Source organism: Saccostrea echinata, unplaced genomic scaffold, assembly GCF_033153115.1.
Source record: "Saccostrea echinata isolate AGI-Se365-2 ecotype Australia unplaced genomic scaffold, CSIRO_AGI_Sech_v1 ptg000030l, whole genome shotgun sequence".
In the NCBI taxonomy this organism is placed as follows: domain Eukaryota; kingdom Metazoa; phylum Mollusca; class Bivalvia; order Ostreida; family Ostreidae; genus Saccostrea; species Saccostrea echinata.
This window is the reverse complement of record NW_026889779.1, coordinates 8,218,145-8,235,784: the sequence shown is the minus strand read 5'-3', so window position 1 is coordinate 8,235,784 and position 17,640 is coordinate 8,218,145. Positions and strand designations below refer to the sequence as shown.

The 17,640-nt window shown below is 32.6% G+C and overlaps 1 protein-coding gene across 1 annotated transcript; it reads left to right on the top strand.

Annotated features, from left to right (window-relative positions):
* The first annotated feature begins 289 nt into the window (after window positions 1-289).
* Window positions 290-17,274, top strand: LOC133196287 (anoctamin-7-like). Its single transcript, XM_061332202.1, has 24 exons — window positions 290-722; window positions 2,945-3,029; window positions 3,328-3,428; window positions 3,539-3,620; window positions 3,895-3,978; window positions 4,133-4,317; window positions 4,551-4,690; window positions 4,896-4,949; window positions 5,068-5,141; window positions 5,353-5,474; window positions 5,595-5,840; window positions 5,987-6,023; window positions 6,499-6,608; window positions 6,747-6,892; window positions 7,231-7,411; window positions 7,790-7,919; window positions 9,394-9,527; window positions 9,816-9,896; window positions 14,218-14,258; window positions 14,693-14,788; window positions 15,918-16,034; window positions 16,123-16,199; window positions 16,832-16,943; window positions 17,108-17,274. The coding sequence occupies exons 1-24, from the start codon at window positions 333-335 to the stop codon at window positions 17,124-17,126; spliced, it is 2,844 nt and encodes a 947-aa protein (XP_061188186.1). The 5' UTR covers window positions 290-332; the 3' UTR covers window positions 17,127-17,274.
* Window positions 17,275-17,640: the final 366 nt, after the last annotated feature.

Below are 17,640 nucleotides of genomic sequence, written 5' to 3'. Positions count from 1 at the left end.
GGTCAATCTGCCATTACAAAGGCATTTTATTGATTACTTTAATACTGTAATCTGATTTGTTGCATTCTTCCTACCTACCAGGGTATTACACTCTTCTACTTACCTGGTAATTTAAAAAAAAAAAAGACTAAAACAATTACATTTTAAAAAAAAACTTACAAAAAAAAACCAGTGGTTTGATTTATTAGTTTGTATATAATAATTAAGCTAAACAGTTCCAGTGTTGTCTTCTTCATTATTTTATAAAAATTCAAATTGATAATAATTTTTTATGTTTTAGCAGTTGAAGTCTGCAGAGTCATCTGTTCAACATAATATTCTGAAGAAAAAACATGGAAAAGATAAAGAAGAGCAAAATTTTAAAATCTGTCAAAAAGCCATTCAGCAAAAAGACTAAGAAAAGCATGAAAGAAAAACAGGATTATGATGTTGAGCCAGATTTTCGATTATTTGATCAAGCCATGAAGGAGGCACAAATGAGGCCAGATTATCAGCCAGAAAAACAGCGAATAGACATGGTCCTGATCCATGACAGAGATGATATTAGTGATGAGGCTTCCAGACAGATTCGCAAGTGTTTTGAGGACAAACTCCGAAGGAGATATCGGTTTGTTATCAAAAAAGAAACCATTGGGAAACTGGATTACAAACTTTTGCATTGTCCATTCAAGAGTCTCTGCGAAATTGCTCAGTTTGTTAATCTAGAAATGCCACTGAATGAGGTAAATACATGATATCTTTATTAAAATATAAAATTTTACATCATATTACATGTACATGTAAATATATTAAAATAGCTCAGTTTGCTGTGAAGTATCAAAAGTAAGTGGTTGATATATGTAAAACATGTATCATCCAATCCTAGTTTACTGTTCACCATACAAGTACTGTATACAGGGTTATTTTTGCCCCATCTTATTTTCGCCCTTTCACACTTGAAAACAATTTTGCCCCATTTTAAATTCGCCCAATTGCAGTTCTGTTTAAGAAATTATACTATCTTCTTTGAATTCACCCCGTTTTAAATTTGCCCACCTGTGAGAAGGGCGAAAGAGGTGAAAATAAAATGGGGGCGAAAATTTCCCTGTGTACAGTATATGTTGACACTTTACAAAGGGTACATTTTCAAATCAAATTTTATTGTAAAATTTCAGCATTTAACAAAACATTTTTCAGATATTATATTTTAGGTCTTGCAAAAATTATAGCATTTAATTTGTGGTAAGTCTTCACAGTGCTTGAGATAATTAAGATCTAATTATTGGTCACAAACTGTTTCATTTTGTTATGTTTTGATGTTGATTTGCTTTTCCGTGATGGTCTTCGAGGAATTAAATGTCTGTCTGTTTTGTTTCTTCCCACACTTTTAATTATGTATAAGTTACTTATTTTGGAGAGTCGGAAAATATGAATGGAAGACAATTTTTCATGCTTTAAAGGGTTTTAGTAAATAGTATTTAAAAATGAATATAAAAGACGATCATTGAAAAAAGTCAATAAAACGAGACAAATTGATTGTTCATCTATCTAGTCAAATTTCAGTTGATTTCATTTTAAAAAAAAATCCAAATTTTACAGAATTCCTTGGAGTAGATTTTAAAAAGCTAAATCAAATTTATAAAAGATACGTCATATACATATTAAAAAACATTTAGGATAGTGAACTAATACATTCATGGGGATATTATCTCAGATTCGTACATACAGAGAGCGTTACCCATGATTGAAGTTTATTAAAATTACTAGAAATACACATGAACAAGAAAACTGGTCTCTGAAAGGTCAATTTCTAAATTTTTGAAATTGAATTGGGACTTTTCTGTATCTCAATTTACCCTTGAAATTTAAATTACCAAGCGACGTACATCATCATGTATACATCCGTGGTATAATTTAAATGACAAATAAATTAAATATTTACCATTACTTAGTCTGTGTACTTAGTTGGAGAAATTTATTGGTGTTATTAAAAGGCCTTTAAAATTTTTTTTCTGTTGGGAATATTAACAAAGTACAGTAATATCAATGGAAGTCTATGATTTATGTAGATCATTTTCTAGCAGGGTTTCATGCATACATGTATACGTAGAGAAACAAATTTCTGCAATGGATGCAAGAAATGAATTTTTGTATGTAGCTCACCTGAATCAAATACTTAACCGTTTAATTACAGTATAAGTTGTCCCAAATGATAAACCCAAAGGTACTGAGTATAGCTTTGAAAATTTATGTGAAAATCACGTACTGGTCAATTTTTTGTGTCTTGGTTTGCTGTCTGCCTGACACTTTTAGGTTTTCACCAGAATGGCTGCATGTCATGTCACCAACTTGGGCACAAATGGCTAATAAAAATTTATAGCAATCAAAATTCTAACATGGCTATCATTCATGACCTCTGATAGTCTGCAAATGCTTGTATATCTAGTTCATGTATATATGCGTGTCATTAAAATGAGTCGACACATTAATGATTGACTCATTAGATCATCAAATGAATTTATTTTATTTCAAAGGATACCAAGGACTTATCTAGATAATTGTTTATTAAAATATAGCTGACATATTCTTAGAAAGCAAGGAGTAAAATTTTAGCAAACATTATTTTATCTTTTTATGTGAGAGTTTCTAAATTCATTAGATATTTTGCTAAGAAAAGAAAAAAAGGTATATATCTAAACCTCCTTTTCCCAATGACACTGTCACATGTGATGTTTTTTGTGCTTTGCTCTCAAATAAATAATGTACAAAATGACAATCCTTATTACATGTTGGACATTTGTTTAATATGTAAAAATTTAAATATTCATCTCTCTTATTTCTTCTTAAGTATTGTTGTATGGGTAGCAGGCAAAAACCAGTAGTTTGAAAAATCAGGGTTTTTTCACATTGTGAATAATATTTTAAAATTTAAACACAACTAGAATATAAATTTGTATATTTCTAGCCTCCAGATGAGAACCCTGAAGTCAAAGGCTGTTGTACGTGGTTGGAAAATTTTATCAACGAGTACTTCTTTGATGATGAAACAGGTTTGTTATATACACCCGTTTTAACTACTCTTTAATCCTTTTCCAGTTTATTTCTATAGCCTAATAATAATTGTTGTTTTTCTGTGATAAATATTGCTTCTGATAACCGGTTTACTTTTTAAAAATTTTAACTCAACCTGTTCCAAATGTTTCTATAATTAACTTCCATCTCTGAATGCCTGTAACACCTTTGGCATACGGAGCATTAACGAGGACTCTTCATCTGACATTATGGTATCACTAATATTGCCTTAAGTTTCTATATTTTCTTTGAATATTCTTCTTCTTCTTTTTCCAGAGGATGACTACACAGGCCTTTTTGACATGGACAGAATCACTATGTATAAAAATTATAACAACCCAACCAAATTCTTCCGTCCTGCCACACGCTCATTCCTCGTAAGAATTCTTTTTGTGAATGTATCAGTCATGAAACTTTAAGATCTGCATTTTTGTGCTAGAGTAATTATAATTATACCAATTTTTTTTTTTTAAATCACTTTTTACAGGTCCACAAAATTCTTATTAATTTGGACATTTCAAAGGACTTGAAAGACTACCATGTTTTCGATTCCCTGGAAGACAGTCAAGGTGAGGAATGTTCCAAAATTACAAAAATTAAGAAGTCTTTCCTCTGGTATTTGATAAAAAATAAAGGGGAAAAAATTAAAGGAAAGCAAAAATTGAAGATATACTGAACACATTTCTTTTTTTGGTCTTTGAAAATATATTACTGAGCATGTCACTCACAAGGGACCTTCTTTGACTCTGTAAAATATTGAGTATAATCAAGCATGCTGATTTTATGAACAAGGAAATTGTTTAGATCGTCCATGTATTATGTAGTACTTGACTCCGTTTTCAGACAATTGCTGTTCTTGTGGTAGAGCTAAAACCCTGAGGGAGTTAAGTGATGCTGATAACACTGATCAGGAACTTCAGAAAATCAGTAAGAATCAAGTGTACCATAAGTTACCATCTGAACAAATTAAAAAAACCTAGACAAAATTCCTCTATATTTGAATAGCAGACTGATTTTGATCCTGAATAAGAGATGTAGATATGATATATGTTTTTCATATTTTGTGATTGTCTTTTTATAGATCTTCCATTTTTGATAATGAAGAAAGTTTACAAGGAGTCAGTAGTGCTTCATGAAGCATCAGAAGTCGGGAAAAATAACGATGAGGATTCAGCTGATGAGGGGGATCCAGACCCCCAAGAAGCGGAGAAATTAGCAGATGATCCTCGCGCTCTGCTTAATAGGTCCTGGACAAAACTGTTCAAGGTAGGTCTGTCATGTCCTGTTTACACATCCCTGTAGGCTACATGCATGATGTTCAAAGGAATTGAAGTTACAAATAGTCAGAAAGTTTTCATATTTTTTAAATAATGCAGATGATTTAATTTTGATTTGGAAATATTTTGTTCTCTAAGAGGTTGATATTAATAAACAAACTTTTTTTTGAGTCAGCAATACTGTATGCTTTTCCTTGAGTTAATGTCAGCACTACTTTTCAGTTTCAACCTTTATGGAGGATTAGGAACTATTTTGGGGAGAAGATTGCCTTGTACTTTGCATGGTGTGGACACTTGATTACCTCCCTTTGGCTCCCAATGTTGTTTGGACTTGCCATTTTTATCTATGGACTAGTCAAAAGGTGGAAAAAAAAACATACTGAAATATATACTTAGTATAAAATCTATTTTTATTATAATAGGTGAATGTATATTGTTTATGCATACCTAAATATTGCAGATATATTGTGTTTCAATCAGGAAGCTTAAAATATTTCATACCAAGAAAAAAAAATGGAAATATCTATTGGTAAACAAGGGCAAAAAGATTCTCTTGATATGTTTCAGCATCAACAGAAGACTGCAATATGAAAACACCAATCCCAATGGCAATGTTACTGGGTAAGAGGACATGTTTTTGGGGTCAGTTGGTCTTCGTCATCTGTCCGTGTGATTGTTGTGATTCTTTGTTTTACTTGCAAGATTTTGTCGATCAATGTTTACCTTACTTCTGTCTCAGATTACTGGATACCATCAAGCAGTCATTTGATAATGAGGTCACTCCATATTTTGCCATGGTCATCTGTATTTGGGGTAAGCTACAGCTAGGTTCCATGAATAAAACTGTTTCAAAGCTTTTAAATTTTACTCACTCATTAACTTTATACTTTACTTTTATTACTATATTAACCTCCGATATATGGCTGAAATATTGCCGACTCAGCGTTAAACAATATCAATCAATCAATCAATCATTATTACTATATTATATATGTCCTGGTAAAAAATGATATATTATTTTTAGGCACTATATTTTTGGAATTTTGGAAGCGAAAGGAGAAGAGATTGGCATTTTTGTGGGATGTTACAGAATATGAAGTTAATGAGCCTGATCGACCTGAATTTTATGGAACCACAACAGAGACAGTAGGAAAAATTCCTTAGAGAAAATTCTTTCAGCAGTTTAGAAATTTAATTTCATAGAATTTTATTCTGTGTTTGAAGTCTACCAGTAATTGTTTACTTCATAATTTGACATTTTTTTAGAACCCTGTGGATGGTTTTAAGATCCTAAAATATCCAGTGAAATACCAGTTTATGAAGTACATTACCTCAGGTGTCACATTGTTGTTTATGGTGTTGGTTGTCATGGCAAGTGTGATGGGTGTCATCATTTATCGTGTACTTGTTACTGTGGACTATTGTCCGGGTGTCAGTGCTGAGGAATGTCTATTGAGTACCACAGTTGTCTCCTCCTTACTCAATGCACTTTCTATTTTTGTACTTGGAAAGGTTAGTATAAGTTTAGAATTTTAATTAAGCAGGTAATAGATGCTTCCAAGTACCAGTATCCAAAATGTTGTCTTCCAATATGCCAAGTAGAAAGATTTATCCTTTGAAGAATACTTACTAGCTACTAATTTTTTTATTTTTTTTAGTTTTATGACTTTTTGGCTGTGAAGTTAACAGACTGGGGTAAGGCAATATAATTCATTTACATAATTGTATTTGAGGATGAGAGGTAATGGCAAATATTTTAGGATGTCATGAAGATATCTTGTATGAATTCTTCTAAGTGCATAGTTTTCAGATCGATTACTAATTCCTTGCAAAAATAAACAAAGAAACTAAAAAATCAAACAAAGTTTATATGGAGAGAGGAAATAATAACACTAAAAATTTGATCAGAATTCTGATAAAGTTTTGGAATGAATTTGCATGAAAATTTAAACTGCTCTGGGAGGCTTCATAAATCTACTATTAGATTTTATTAATGTTAAATAACATGATAAAATGATATTATAATTGTTGCTTTACTAAGGCTAGAGGAGAGTACAGTTTAATGTTTTTGTTTGAAAACAAGTTTCTCCCACAAGTCTTTGAACATTAATTGACCTAATGTATTTAAACTGTATATTATGCAAATATTTTATCAATTTTTTTTCTTCAGAAAACCACAGAACACAGACAAAATATGATGATTCCTTAATCATGAAACTGTTTGCCTTCCAATTTGTAAATAACTATTCCTCCTGCTTTTACATTGCTTTCTTCAGAGGGGTAAGTTTAAATTAATTCATTGCAGAAGCATTTTTTCATGCCCTAATCAGTATTTTTAGTAACAATGATGCATCCTAATGACTTTCTTACAAGTTTTGAATTTCCATACATTTGCTGAGTATCTATAATATTCTGCAGCGCTTTGATGCTGATGGACTTGTGGGACTTGGACCACAGTTCCAGGACCAGTGTGAGGGGACCTGTATGTCTCAGTTATCCTTCCAAGTCCTTACATTAATGGTTACAAAACCACTGCCCAAGTTATGCACAGATGCCATTCTACCGTAAGTCTTCATTCTTCAATATATATGATCCAAAAAAAACAATTTGTATGCTTATATATGTACAGATGCCATTAGACCTTAAGACTTCAATTAATGATCACCAGTCTTAAGTTATGTACAGATGCATATGAATCATACGCCTTTATCAAAATATTATAACAAAATTGCTCCCTAAGTTGTGTGCAAATGGCATTCTTTCTAATAATTCAGTTGTCCATGTGATCAGAACTCATCTTTTACATGTGCTTGTACACTGATGAATGTCAGCTCTAAATTAGCGTAGATATGGCTTACCAGAAATGTTTTTTTTTTTTTATGTGAATCCCGTCTTTTATCAGTGCTCTAAAGAAGTGGTGGAGAAAGAGACCCTCCTGGTGCTGCCGATGCTTTGGTGGGGAGGAGCCACAGAAAAGCAAGCGAGAGGAGACATTCCTAGAGAAACATGTTAAAAAGGAGAATCTGGGGGACTTTACGCTGGGGGAATACACAGAAAAAATCATCATATTTGGCTTCCTTATGGTAAATTTAGATAAAAAAATTATGAAACACTGATTTTGTGTCCCATTAAGATTTACAGAAAACAAGTGAATAAGTGACAATGCTTGTATATTTGTACACCCTGAGCATGGAGGATGGAATATTTTAATCAGTTTGTCAATTTTCCCTAAACTTAAACCATGGCTATCAATTTCAAACTCTCCGAAATGAAGTCTTCATAGTTTGCCTAATGAATGTCAGTATAAGAGAATCATATTCAATCTTTTACCAAAATGTCAAAGGCTATGGTTAGTTCACAAACATGTCTTATTTTATGATAACATAGTTTAATTTTTCTTCAGTTACATGTGACATAGCATGCTCCTAGATATATTGAAAACATTAGGTTGACAATTTCAGTTATTTGCTGCCTCTTTCCCATTGGCTCCTTTGATGGCCCTCATTACCGGAGCTTTAGACATCAGGATAGATGCATGGAGATTACTGTGGATTTATAAACGACCCATAGCCTACATGGCTCAAGACATAGGTATGGAAAATGTTATTTTCTTCTTGCTGAATTTTGGTTTTTCTTTCTGAGGCATGAGAAAGCAAACAAAAAATGTTGCTAGGTATTACAAAACTTGTGTACAGAGTCCCTTTTTTATTATTTTTTTATGATGCCATGAATATGGGCAGGCGTATAGTGTTTGTGTATAGAGTTCCGTTCTTTTGGTTATTTTTTTTATGATGCCATGAATATGGGTAGGTGTATAGTGTTTGTGTATAGAGTCCCATTCTTTTGGTTATTTTTAACTGTGTCATAATTTTTTGACCCTGACCTTTTCAGTGACCTTGACCCCACTTTTCCTCATTTTGCATTTAACTTGGTTTCAAAGAAGTAGTTCATTATATTTTTCTCAGTTCGTGCAACGATAGAAATTGATGAGAGCTATTCAGCTGTGTCAGATTTTTTTACCTTAACTTGCCCATTGACTTTGATCTCACTATTAATTATTCTGCATTTAGCACAGTTTAGAAGAAATTGTTCATAATGCTTTTCATCAAAACTCACACTGATACATATTGGTGGGAACTATTAAATGTGTCATAATTTTCTGACCCTTAACTTCTTTATGAACTTGATCCCATTATTCCTCATTTTGCATAATATTAGTTCCAAAGAAACTGAGGAGGGTGTTTACAAAGACACAAATTTATAAGAGCTATTTAACTATGTTATAATTTTCTGACCTTGTCACTTCCCATGACCTTGACCCAACGTTTCCTGGTTTGCATTTATCTTAGTATCAAAGAAATGTTCAAGATATTTTCATCAAACTTAAATACAAAGATACAAATTAATAAGAGCTAATCAACTGTATCAAAGTTTTCTGGCCTTGACTTTCCATATGTCCTTGACCTTCTATTAATTGTTTTGCATTTAGCACAGTTTAGACCTTGACCTTACTCATGACTTTGACCTTCCCATGAACTTGAATTTCACTTTTGAATATTGTTAATCAAACTTCATATACATGTACTGGGATACATATTTGTAAGAGCAATTCATTCAGTTCTGTTTATGAATAAAATTTAAAATGGACATATCTCTAGTTTGTATTATGTCTATTTTGCCCTCAGTAAGTAGACATAGCTAGGTACATCATGAGAATTAAGGGCAATCTCTTTCAATCATGGTGCCAGTTGCTCATATCTGATCTTGACCTTGCCACTTACTATTGAAGGTTTTGCTTTTTGACTTATTTTATGACTAGCTATTTAACTAATGGAAAAATTCTACATTCATTGAAAATTTATTGCTCAAATCGAATTAAAACCAAATAAAAAATGTTGTTGAACTCAATGGTTAGGCAAGGATGTATATAATTTTCATGTATTTGCAAATTTGCTTGTTTTAAGTCTTAATAGTATGGTCAGTATGAACAAAGTTACATCAGTAGAGCATAGGACAACTCAAATGTCATCACTCTCACATTACTGGTACATTTTTTACGTTGCAGGTACTTGGTACACAATCCTGAGTTTTATGAACTTTTGTGGTGTGGTCTCTAATGGTTTCCTTGTGGCATTCACTTCTACTTGGGGGAATTCCTTCTCCACGACAGGACAACTCTGGATTGTTATTGGGTTTGAGGTAAAGAAGGAAAAAGAAACACATGCAAAATAAATTTGTGGCATTTTTAAAGGAAAAAAGTTTGATTTGTCTATACTCCCCAATATTAAAAAAGTCAATAATTTTCTCTTGTATATGTTAACTTTTTGATGGAAATGGAAAAAGAAATAGTAATGAAGCATTTCATTGACCATCAAAATTGAAATATATGATGTTAAAAAAGGGGAAAAAACCTTTCTTTTAGGTCTTCTTCACAATTAAATGATCTTGTATGTGATATATAATGGCCGGGTAACAATTTTTTTCCAGCACATCGCTTTGGTTATCATGTTTGTATTTGCGTATATTGTACCTGATACTCCAGCAGACATCGAATTAAAGAAGAGAAAGGTAATGACCTCCAGCTGTTCAACTCTGGCAGCTAAACTTATCAATTTGAAGTAAGAAATAAAACCTCTCTGCATTTTGATGCTTAAAGGCTTTCTTCTGGTAACCCACATATTATGTCACATATTTTCTTATTTTGAAAAAAAAATATGTTGGCAAGTTAAAAAAAAAATTATATTTCATTCATATGAAAAGGTGCCTGAAAGCTGTTTCTCATTTATATTTCAGAAAATGCACCTACAGAGTAGAGATGTTAATATTATTTTATTTCAAATTCATATCTTGCTTTACTCCTCCACAAATTTTCTGTATGTCTTGAATATATCCTTGTGGTCATGTGACTAATGTCAGCTCTTCTAATCAGCACAGCCTGGTGTTAAATCTTTATTGTAAAACCACGACCAGACATATTCCTGGCCTTTATGACTGTGGGTTTCCATGAAAATTATTGTGCCTAGCCAAAGCAAAAATTTATTTTTTGTGTGTTTGCACATAATACAATTTTATGGTAATTTTGGCAGCCTGAGAGATAAACATGCAAGCATAGATTTGCAGACTAATATCATCACCAGCCTATAGTGTACTGGTGCTACAAAATGCATGTCATGCATGGGGGGATTTTTTTTTTTCAATAAAACTTCTGCATATATAAGATTATACATGCAATACATGTACATGCATGTGTTGATATTTAAGTTGAAAATAATTGGGTATATAAATGTAATACTTTTTAAAAACTTTTACTCAAATTCCATTTTCCCTGCTCAATTCTGTGCAGTCTACAAAACACATATGGCACCCTCAAGATCTTTTTCTTAATTTTGACCAAGGAGAAATTTTGTACGATGGCTGACAGCGGCCGCCACTTTCCGATTAAGGATATTGTCATTTTGTACAGCGCTTTGTCAATTTTCGTTGCCAAATTACAACTAAGCCGCTAATGCTATATGTACATGTACAATTTTTACACCGACAATTTCCACCAGCGAAAAACATTAAAATTCTTCCGTGTGATATGAAATTGAGATACATAAAACAGGTGACTTGAAAGAGATAAGAGGCATTTTGATGATTTTCACTCTTAATTTGCCTGTATGAGATATCGTAACCCTGTTAACCCTAGATGCTAGACTAAAATTGTCATTTTGAAACTTTCTTTCTTGTTGTATCATTAAAAAAATATTCTTGGGATTGTAATTAAAAAGGCGGATAAAAGTACATGTTTGTTGTAATGGATAAACATCAATATACTATCTAAGAGTGCTTGAGACTGCTCGAGAAGTAGAAAAACAAAATCATAAGTAGCTCTACATGACAGCATCCTTTCTAAAGTTTTTGGAATGTATCAAAAAACAGATCGAACTCAAGACACGGAAATATACACTTTTTAAGCAAGAATAAAATGACAGCCTTAATGGGGACTATATTTGCTCCCCTAAATACAATGTATATAAAATTAATAATCAGTACTTGAAACACGTTTGAAAGGCCAACGCTGCCCCAAGATTTCCACCTGGTCGGCCAATTATTTTTCAATGTGGCACGACAAAGGAAAATGTAGGTTACTACTATGATGACTTATCTTGTGCGCATTGTTAAAAATCAAACTTCATACATCAAAGACACGTCTGATTATATACAAAAATCGAATTTCTAATACACCCAAAAAATTTCATCCTGGATCTAACCTATGATGTGACCAGCACGTACACCAAAATTAATTAATACAATCTGACAAGAAAGCATATCTGGAAGACAATACTAATCTAGAATTATCCCGATTTTGCAATTCTGCTAGAACCTTAAGCTTACCACTTTCGAGTAACCCGTTTTATGTACATTGTATCTACATTTCATATCACTTGAAGGAATTTTAATGATTTTCTCCGGTGGAAATTGTCAGTGTAAAAATTGTACATGTACATATAGCATTAGCGGTTTAGTTGTAATCTGTCAATGAAAATTGACAAAGCGCTATACAAAATGACAATATCCTTAATCTGTTAATCGGAAAGTGGTGGCCGCTGTCGGCTATCGTAATTTTGATATACTGTACATGTATTTCATTGTTTCACCTAAAAATCATCACGTCTAACAATGTGTAAATTTATTTAAAGTGCTTACAAGATGATTTATCAGGAAACCAATAATTTTCAATAGATTTAAAACCTGACACGTGGAATCATTTATTTGTGTATTGATGTTATAAACTTTAAATATTTTACATTGGTTTTTAAGGTAAAATGCATCTCTCTCTAAGCCTGTCAAAGTTACATTGCCAACACACACATTATTGCAGGAAAATATTTCTGGAGAATACTGTTTCCATTCTCTCTCAATTTTTTATTCTTTTTTTTTTTTATTCTTTTTATTTTTTTTTTCCATGTCTAATTCTTATTTAATATTAGTATAGAAAATTAAATTAAAAAAAAAATTGAATAGAGATGTATCCTTGCATGATTACTAATTGTTATAATTATGAGTTTTCATTCATCAGGAAGTACAGGAGCTTTAATTCATTTCCTGAATTAATGTTCCCTGTATACATTGAATTCTTATTTTTTTTATTTGATATTTTTTTTTTTTTTGAATTTTTTTTTTATTCCTCTGTTCAGTAGAATAAGTGAATATAATAATTAATTACAAATGATATATTGTGTGCATTGAATGAATATACAAAGTGATCACCAGTAATGATATATGTACAAGTTCCATTTTCTCAGACTCAGGTTTCTCAATCTAACTGTTAATTAAAACACAAGGCTTGCTGATGAAAGCTTTAATGGAAGAAAGGGGATTTAATTTCTCTCAATGTGCTTTTTGATATGATATTCATTATATCAGATGTTATCTAGTGAGATTCTTTTAAATGTTAAGTTTTTCAGTTTTAGTCATGCATTTGCTAAAATACTGAGCTCTTCTAAATGTGCTATTCCATTTGATATTTGAAAATCATAATTAAGCATATAAATCTTAGTAGAAATATTTCTACTAAACAGTAGAGCTATAATATTGCCATTTTGCCTGCTTTAATGCTTTCTTGGGAAAATGAAAATGGTAACTATGGCAAAAAGTTGATGTTATATGAAACAAATTGATGATGCATGTTCAATTATGCAGTTCATATTTTACAAAATTCCACCTTCACTGCAGTTTATGAAAAGATTTACGCATGTGACATGTAATGTCTAACTTTCTAAGCTTAAACATTTCATTTTATGCCATGACAAGAGATGTCAGTCTGTGTCTTTCCCTTCACTTTCATTAGCTCACCTGGGCCAAAGATTCCAATAAATTGTTTCTAATGTAAGGTATCATTCACAGCTTATACTTAATCTTTTCTAGAACCAAGTTATGCACGAGTAATGAGCTACATTTCCCAGACAACTATCACCATTACTTTGCACCGATACATGTATATATAATTTATTTTTGGATACATACTTTTGGAAAGTTCTGGAACCCACAACTTTTCCAGAGAAACCTGCATGCACATAAACAAATGTCATTAATCACACATGTACAGTGATATTTCTATCACACATACTCACATTACAGAAGTTAATAAATGTGTTGCTGAATCACTTTGTAATGATTTTGCTGGAGTTGAATTCCATGTACCTGTATTGCCGCACATTTTTTTTGAAGCATATTGAAACTTCTTTTCAAGAATGTAATACATTTCAGAAATGAATAACAATGTTAAAAAGTTCACAGGGAAATGAACTTGTTTAGGAATATTTGTTCAAGTCCTGTGAATCTCAAAGGGCTTCTCGGTAGATTCGATTGCCATCTAAGTCCATTTGCCAGTGAACTTTTTAACATCGTTATTGATTACTTATTTTTACATTTGAGGCAAAAATTGAAATATAAAGTTGAACTGTAATCTGTACACTGAGTCAAGCTGTGACCTACATCATGTCATGACCTCTTCTATTAGAAAGTTTATACAGAAATGAACATTTTTGCTCTTCAGTAGGTTCATCTATGAAAAAAATGTTGCAAATGTGGTTATACTTTCATACTTATGAGGCATTAGGGCATAGTTATATGGAAACATTTTAAAAAATTGAATTTGATTAAAATGGGTTTTGTGGTACATAGAATATTTTTTTCTTGCATAGGAGTACATGCAAATGCTGTCAGTGTATTGACCCCTAAACAGATTAAAAAAATTCCAGTATTAACCCAAATACTGTAAGATAATACCCTATGCTCAAATCCTAGAGATTTTGAAGAGATATTTCCAGGTATTTTTTTTCTTGTATTGTTTCTCACAGTATGCAAATGCTTGCTTCTTTACATTTTGCTTCATGTTTTGCAGAAAAGGTATAAAATGGAAGAGGCTCTTGACAATTTGCAAAGGTAAGTCAGATAAAAAATATTAACTGTATATTCATGGTCATCCTCGCAAGCCAGGGGTCCTGAGTCAACACGTTGGCATATTTCATTCAATGTTTGTGGGGTGACTGTAGCGACGTCTTTTGGAAAAATTACAAATCTTGATTGTTTTTCTTATCTCTCAACCAATCACATTAAGCCATTCTATGATAAACAACTTGTAACACGTGCATTTGAGGTGTCAACTGAATCCTTATCTAACTATTTATGAAAGCTTTAATTTGATTGGTGCTTCTCAATGAGAGAAGCAAGCCCACGATTATTGAATGAAATATGCCAGGGGTCTAACGGCAGTGTGTTGACGCAGGACCCCTGGCTTGCGAGGATGATTCATGGTAGTAAATACATGACTGATTTCTGTATACTTTTATGTGTATTTTGACCTTATAACATGATAGATCACTAGAGGAAGAAAATCATAGAGATGTTGTGTATGCAGATCAGGACTGGGGAGATGTACCAAAACAAGAACCACACAGACGTGTCACTTATAGGTAAGTCTAGATCACACAGACGTGTCACTTACAGGCCAGTCTAGATCACACTGATGTGTCACTTACAGGTCAATCTAGATCACCCAGACATGTCACTTACTAGATCACACAGGTGTCACTTACAGGTCAGACTAGATCATACAGATGTGTAACTTACAGTTTAGTCTAGATTACATAGATGTGTAACTTACAGGTCAGTCTAGATCACACAGAGGTACTACTTACAGGTCAGTCTAGATCACACAGAGGTACTACTTACAGGTCAGTCTAGATCACACAGAGGTACTACTTACAGGTCAGTCTAGATCACACAGATATGTCACCTACAGGTCAGTCTAGATCACACAGAGGTACTACTTACAGTTCAGTCTAGATCACACAGATATGTCACCTACAGGTCAGTCTAGATCACACAGATGTCACTTTCAGGTCAGACTAGATCATACAGATGTGTAACTTACAATTTAATCTAGATCATACAGACATGTCACTTACAGGTCAGTCTAGATCACACTGATGTGTCACTTACAGGTCAGTCTAGATCACACAGACATGTCACAGGTCAGTCTAGATAATACAGGTGTCATGTACAGGTCAGTATAGATCATACAGGTGTCACTTACAGTTCAGTCTAGATCACACAGACATGTCTGGATCAATTCAATATCAAGATAGATGCAGTTAAACTGGTTTACAAGGAATTCACTAGGACCTTAAACCTTGCTTTCTTCATAACAGAGATACTTTATATCTGTATAAATAATATACCAGTAATGAAAAGTCTTCTGTGGGATTCCTTATAACTGAGATTTCCTTATAAGCAAATTCTTTATAACCAAGTTTTACTGCATATAAACATGTTAGTTTTTTTTTTAATTCATATGAGAGTCTGTGATTTGTAATCTTGTTTGGGCATGTAGCTATATAGACATATATTAGTACCCAGCCGCACATAAGGCATTTTCCCTTGGTCTGCTTTGAGTCTAAGAGCACCGTATTTCACATACACATTATTTTTTGGCTGTCTGTGGCATTATCAGGTTTTATATAACTGCTTTGCTTTCATTTAAGCACAAGAAGGATATTCTTTACAACATGCTTCATTATAATTTATTTACTTGTGTATCAGGTCTCCCCCCTCTGCTACTACAGCTACAGACATCATCATAGAGAGACCACGGGAGGTCACGTATTATGAATACCAGGATGGAGGCTCTGACAACAGGGCATATGACAGGGATTATGAGTGAGTATTTAAATCTGCAAAGTTTAAATTGTCTGATTCTTAAGACTTCAAACAGTTCTTGTTTATATTCATTTTATATTTTATTCAGATCAAGGGAATATATTGTGACCACCCCTGTGAAGAAATTGAAGAAAAGAAAGAAGAAGAGAACCAGGAGAAATTCAGGTAATTGATTTATTACACACCAGTCAGTGACACTGAAATTCATGGAAAGAGTTTACTTTTTTACCAGCGAAAAAAAATGGAGCTTCAGCTTGATTTACAGGGATTCCGTTAGCTTGAATAGCTCACCTAAGAGCACCTGTATAATTTACTAGAGATCCTGGGTTCAAGGTTTTGATGTTTAGTTTCAAGGTTGTAGTAAGTTGCTCAGTTTACTGGAGATCCTGGGTTCAAGGTTGTGTTTATGGGCTCAGTTTTCTTGAGATCTTGGGTTCAAGGTTTTTTTTTATATTTGTCAGTATACTGGAGATTTTATTATGTCCCATTTTATTGGAGATCCTGGGTTCAATGTGTTTCAGTGTTCAGTTTTCTCGAGATTCTAAGTTCATGGTTTTGTTATGTGTTTCAGTTTACTGGAGATCGTTTCAAGTTTTTGTTATGGTGCTCAATTTACTGGAGGTCCTAGGTTAAGGTTAAATTTTGTTCAAGTGCCCAGTTTACTGGAGATCCTGGACATGGGTTCAAGTTTTTTTTTAAATGCTCATTGGAAATCATTTGATGTTCAAATTTTAGTTTTTTCCTGTTACATTTCTTAAGTAATGCATAAGTCTGATGTTGACCTGTTTCTGTTTTAGTGGAGGACATATCAGGAGATAGAGAATATGTGGAATCTGGACATAGAGATCCCGGGGATTACAATGAGAACATACCTGTTGGCAGCTCAGCAAGAGTGGTCATTAGGGACAGGTAAAGTCATCTAATGTGCAATAAGGTATTTTAAAAAGTGAAATAAAATGACCTGTTAATTCCATCACAGCTCAATGAATTTGATGAATGACCAAGGTCATTCAAAAACTGATTTGTACTTTTTCAGTGAAAATGTGTAATAAATTTTTTCTGTCCAAATTTAGGTCAGATATAGATGTATAAATGAAGAAAATGCAGCAAAGAAATTCTGGACTTTCAACTGTCCAATTTTTCATGAATGATAAATTCAATCTACATGTAGTTTCTAATAAGGATTTTTACGCATTGTATAATTTATTTTTTTCATTTCATTACTGTTCTGTTACATATATCTTCCACAGTTTTACATATTGAGCATTTATAAATGTTCATGTCTGATTCATTTTAAAATACAATTTTTTCAATTGTTTATTCAGATGATAGGATATATTGTCTCACTTTACATGTTTTTCTATTGCATCATAATATAAAATGAGCTCATTGGAGTAATTTGTTAAATTTGAAATGAAAGTGGCTGTATACAGTTGAACTTCGGTATCTTGAACACTGATATCTCAAATACCATGGATAAGTCAAAGTGATTTGGAAGTCCCAACCACTTATTCTTTAAGTATTTTACCCTTGATATCTGGAATCCTTTGATATCTTGAGGTTATTTCTCAGTCCCATCGAGTTCAAGATAATGAGATTTGACTAT